Genomic DNA, 4569 nt, shown 5'->3' with positions numbered 1-4569 from the left:
GAGCAGATCGCGCGCCTGGAGAAAGAGTTCTACAGGGAGAACTATGTGTCGCGGCCCCGCCGGTGCGAGCTGGCCGCTGCGCTCAACCTGCCCGAGACCACCATCAAGGTATCGATTCCAGCACGGGCCTTTTCTAGCCTCCCCGGGGGTGTCTGGGTTGATTTTTGTTTCTCCTTTCTCTTTCCTGGGTGGCCACATTTAGCCGAAGGCCTGACAATCGGCGGGGTAGAGTCACCAAAGGAATGGGCATATTTGTTTCTCAGCTGCCGAATCCGAAGGGTTGGCCGGCCTGGCTGACCTGGGAGGGCCGGGGAGTGGCGGAGCCGATGCCGCAAGCACGGGTCTCGGTTCACTTTTGCCCAGCCGCCTGCCCAGGTGCCCCTAGCCCGTGTCCATGGCCCCTCGTTCCCCTCGGCGGCAAAGCCGGCTGGTCTTTGTTCCTCCGGCACGAACCCTAGGTGAAACTTTTCATCTGCTCTTGATCTTGGAGATTTATTTTCCACATAAATCGTTACAACATGGAGAGAAGAATACTGTATTTTAAACATCGATTGGGTTGAGAAAGTAGTTTCCTAAACATTTTTTTTTCCCCTCCTGGGCAGCAGGAAAAAAGCAACCTCCTGGGGAAGGGAGAACACACCGAAATTGTCCTTACGTATATGTCTCTAAGTGATTAATTTTATTAATCTGGGAGAGATAGCTGGGAGGTTGGGCGATTTGGCGAACACCTCGCGGAGGACCCCACACTCTAGAAAAAGCAAAGAGGAAGCTCCAACGGATCAGGGAGGTTGTGGAAGTCTCCCTTCGGTTTGATCGGGCTTTCTTTAATTGAGAGTTGTGCCGAATGATGTCTTCATTAGACCGTGTTGGGAGGGGTATAGCAGTCCCTTCCCCAGTTTAAGAGGATGTTGTTCCCGCCACTCATTTGAGGCAAACGATTCCAACAAAACCATGCCTTCAGTATGCAAATCGGACCCGGGCCCTTGGGGCAGGTCCTTGCGGCTCAGAGGACTCCAGACCTCGAGCGGCGACCTTTGACAAAAGCTGCCGCGGTAGCCCTTCCTCAAAGGTGGCCTAGAATCCCGTGCAAGTCCTGGGATTGAGAGAACGGTGCTCAGCGAGGCTGGGCACCAGCGGGTGGAGGGGTCAGAGGGAAGGTCGCGTTGGGACCATAAAGCGCAGCGAAGAGTAAGGGAGTCCGCAGCAGTCGGACACAGGGCCGATTATTTTTGCCGAGGAAGGTGTACCCACGCCTGTTCCCACTGCCTCCCTCACTACCAGCTGGGAGAGCAGAGGGTCTCCAAGCTCGGCCGGGTCGAAGGGGAGTAAGTAGGTCAGGCCTTTCGGAGGTCCAGGAAAGGTGGAGAGGCCCAGGGAGGGGGCCGAGGCCTCAGGGCACTCCCTAACTCGGGCCGCCTTGCGGCTCTCGCTTCAGGTGTGGTTCCAGAACCGGCGCATGAAGGACAAGCGGCAGCGCCTGGCTATGTCGTGGCCGCACCCGGCCGACCCCAGCTTCTACACCTACATGATGACGCACGCGGCCGCCACCGGAAGCCTGCCCTACCCCTTCCACTCGCACGTGCCACTGCACTATTACCCGCACNTACTCAGCCGCTGTGCTTAGCAAGACCGCCGTGAGCCCCCCGGACCAGAGGGACGAGGCACCGCTCACCAGATAACTACGTCGCCGCCGCCAGGGGGCCGTGCCCGGGGGTCCCCTGAGCGCCCCCGGCGCCCTCCGTGCGCCCACGTGCCCTCTGCGCGCTGCCCGCTGCCAAAGCTGCCGCCAGGGGGCGCCCCGGCGCGGGAGGCCGAAGGGAACTTGCCCCGACCGAATTGGGGGAAAGAGCCGCGCGGAAAAACCCGGCGGTGTGCCCTCAAAGTATTTCTATTTTTGTATTTGCTACCCAGCAGCATCTTTGCCTCTAAGTGTTTCCCACCGCCCATGCCCCGTTTCCCGCCTCTGTCCGGAGCTCTTGGTCTTCCCGAAGACAATCCCCTCGCCCTCAAACTGGTCCTCAGAGGTGCGGGGTCCTGGCCGCAAGCCCTCCCGAACCACGTGGCCAGAGGCCACGGAGAGCCACAACAAAGAGCCGGGGGAACGGTGTGCGCTAGTGCTTGGTGCCGAAGGGCAAGTCGCCCCCGAGGTTCCTGCGGCTGCTCTTTTTCTGCCATCCTTTCTTTTCTTTAAACGAGGGTGAGGAGAGGTGGCAATTTTTCTCCCAGCCTGAGCTTGTTAGGGGCCCTGTCCGCAGGGAGCGGAGGAATGGAGGTCTGAGAAGGCCAGGAGGGCGGGCGGCCGTGAGATGGTTTACCGCGTGCGGGAGCGAGCGAGGCCGGCGGGGGCCCCGGCGGTCTCGCCCGCTCGCGAAGGGCAAAGGCGAGGCAGGGAGGAGTGGCTGTCTCGCCTCCCCTCTCGGCCCTCCATCGTTGTCTCTTTTGATCTTCGGTGTGGGGTGCAGGCGTCTTGCATATCTCAAGCAAAAAGTAATGGCTAATAAGGGTGCCCCAGCCTGGCCAGAAAAGGAAAGAGAAACGAAAGAAAGGGGAGGGTAAGATTGACAGATCGTCGTAGTATTTGAAGTAGCGTTTCCAGCTCAGTTTTCCAACTACCGGGTTCCACTCGATCTGGGAAATACTTGAATCTCTAGATATATATTATCCTGAAGCATTTCCTTAGATACTTTTCTAAGTTCGAACTCGATCCCCCTCACTCCTTCCCCTCCTCGTTTTCCTTTTCCTCGAGTAAAATGGTTCTTGGCATATTTCTCACGCATGTCTATTGCGCTTTCGCCTCTGCAAAGCCACGGATGGGTTGTTGAGACCCATTCTGCCAACCCCGGCTACTGGAGGGGTTTCCTTGAACTCGAAGAAAGGCACATCAAAACCCACCAGTGTTAACTGCCACGTCAATTTTGATGCTAATAATGTGCAGATTATGACGAAAATTGCCAATCATGCTCTCTGATGGACCTCCTTTGAATGTGGAATTGGAGAAAAGTTCCCCGCACGGAGACCTGCTGTCAAGTACTAACAACCCGCTAAGGGAAGTCATTAGGAGAGACGGATAAGAGACTCGGTACATAAAACATTGTTCTTGGTGCATAGAATGTATGTTACTTAATGTTATCTCTGTTACCTGAAGTGATTTCGCAGAAGAAAGCCACGTTCTTATCATCTCAATTGCCAATTTTCATTTTGGTAACTCGGACGCCCTGGGTAGACTTTTCTCTGTTAAGTTGATATTCCACCAATGTGAACAGCCTCATTAAATCAAGCCCAGATATTTCCATAATGCTCCCCGCAGAGCCACTTCGCTCCTCACATAATGAGATTTTTCTGAAGAGTCGAAGCCCTAAAATAACTTGCTAGTGCATGTTTAGACCCAATGAAGTGGGTATGTGTGTGTGTATTAAAATGTAGGTGTGCTACCTACATATCCTTGTGTATATATGTATGTATATATGTATATGTATGTATATACATATATATCCATTCTCTTAAGCACATACATATGTAAGAGATGCGCACACATTCATACATACCCATTGGCACTATTTTCTGTGATTTATTTCAAATTCGTGTTCTGACATTTTTGTTAAAGACACTGGATTTTAAAAATTCATTTCCTAAAAACAGGCTTTCAGGAAACTTTTGAGAAAATTCATTTTCCAGGAGAATTTATTATTTTCATCAAATGGAAAATATTCCGGGAGAAACAGTATTTCAAAACTCCTGGGGTCTGTTAAAATATTCCCATAAAATATTAGAGAACTTCCTAATGAAATAGAAATGATCTAAAGCTCAACTTTTTGTTTTCTTTTTTCTTTAAAGAGATGAGACTACTTATGTTAAATATTGATTATGCCAGCTGTTACTGAGTTTACATTAAAATATTAATATATAATTTAAAGCTAAATAAAATAAAACCAAAATATGGTACCCTTTTATCAGCTTTACCTTTATAGATTGTTAAAGTCCTTTCTTATGATCAGCTATCAGATGTATATAAGGTACTTTAGGCAATAATGTTTACATTTCCCCCCAAAATATATATGATTGATGAGAATGCTGGTTGGTAAAATGAACATAAATTCATCTTATGTTAGGTCCATTGGATCTGGTTATTATATTAAAATAAAACTGTAAATAAAGTCTCCGTGCTTTAAATATTGCTGGCTGTATGAACTCACTGTAAGATATTTTACAAATGTGCAATAATTATAAAGCTTTGTATATTACATTATTTATTGTGTTTGGTCATGTAAAATAAATGTTATTTAAATCAAAGCGATTTTATTTGTTTAAGAGATTGCAAAACGGTGCGTGCTGGTGTTTGTTTTTAACTGTGGCATCCAGGGTTATGAAAATCTCTTAAAACAACATATTTAAATCCATATAATACACATATCAGACGGATTAATTCATTCTAATCATTATTTTTACGGCAAATGCATTACTCATGTTTATAGGAGACACGCACTACATCCAAACATTGGTTTAACGTTAATTGGCTGGCTAAACAGATAAGAGTGGTTAGGAGTAGCGTGTGTGTGTGGTGGATACGCA

General features: G+C 49.1%; 1 protein-coding gene across 1 annotated transcript in view; it reads left to right on the top strand.

Annotated features, from left to right (window-relative positions):
• Window positions 1–1624, top strand: part of EVX2 (even-skipped homeobox 2) — a 3043-nt gene extending 1419 nt beyond the window's left edge. The window contains 2 exon segments of the mRNA XM_077751184.1: window positions 1–108; window positions 1436–1624. The exon segment at window positions 1–108 is cut by the window's left edge and continues 8 nt beyond it. Coding sequence (XP_077607310.1) covers window positions 1–108; window positions 1436–1624 — 297 coding nt within the window.
• Window positions 1625–4569: the final 2945 nt, after the last annotated feature.

This window comes from Crocuta crocuta, unplaced genomic scaffold (assembly GCF_008692635.1).
Source record: "Crocuta crocuta isolate KB4526 unplaced genomic scaffold, BGI_CrCroc_1.0 scaffold219, whole genome shotgun sequence".
Classification (NCBI taxonomy): domain Eukaryota; kingdom Metazoa; phylum Chordata; class Mammalia; order Carnivora; family Hyaenidae; genus Crocuta; species Crocuta crocuta.
Note: the sequence above shows the minus strand (reverse complement) of the source record. Positions and strands in the feature narration are given on the sequence as shown.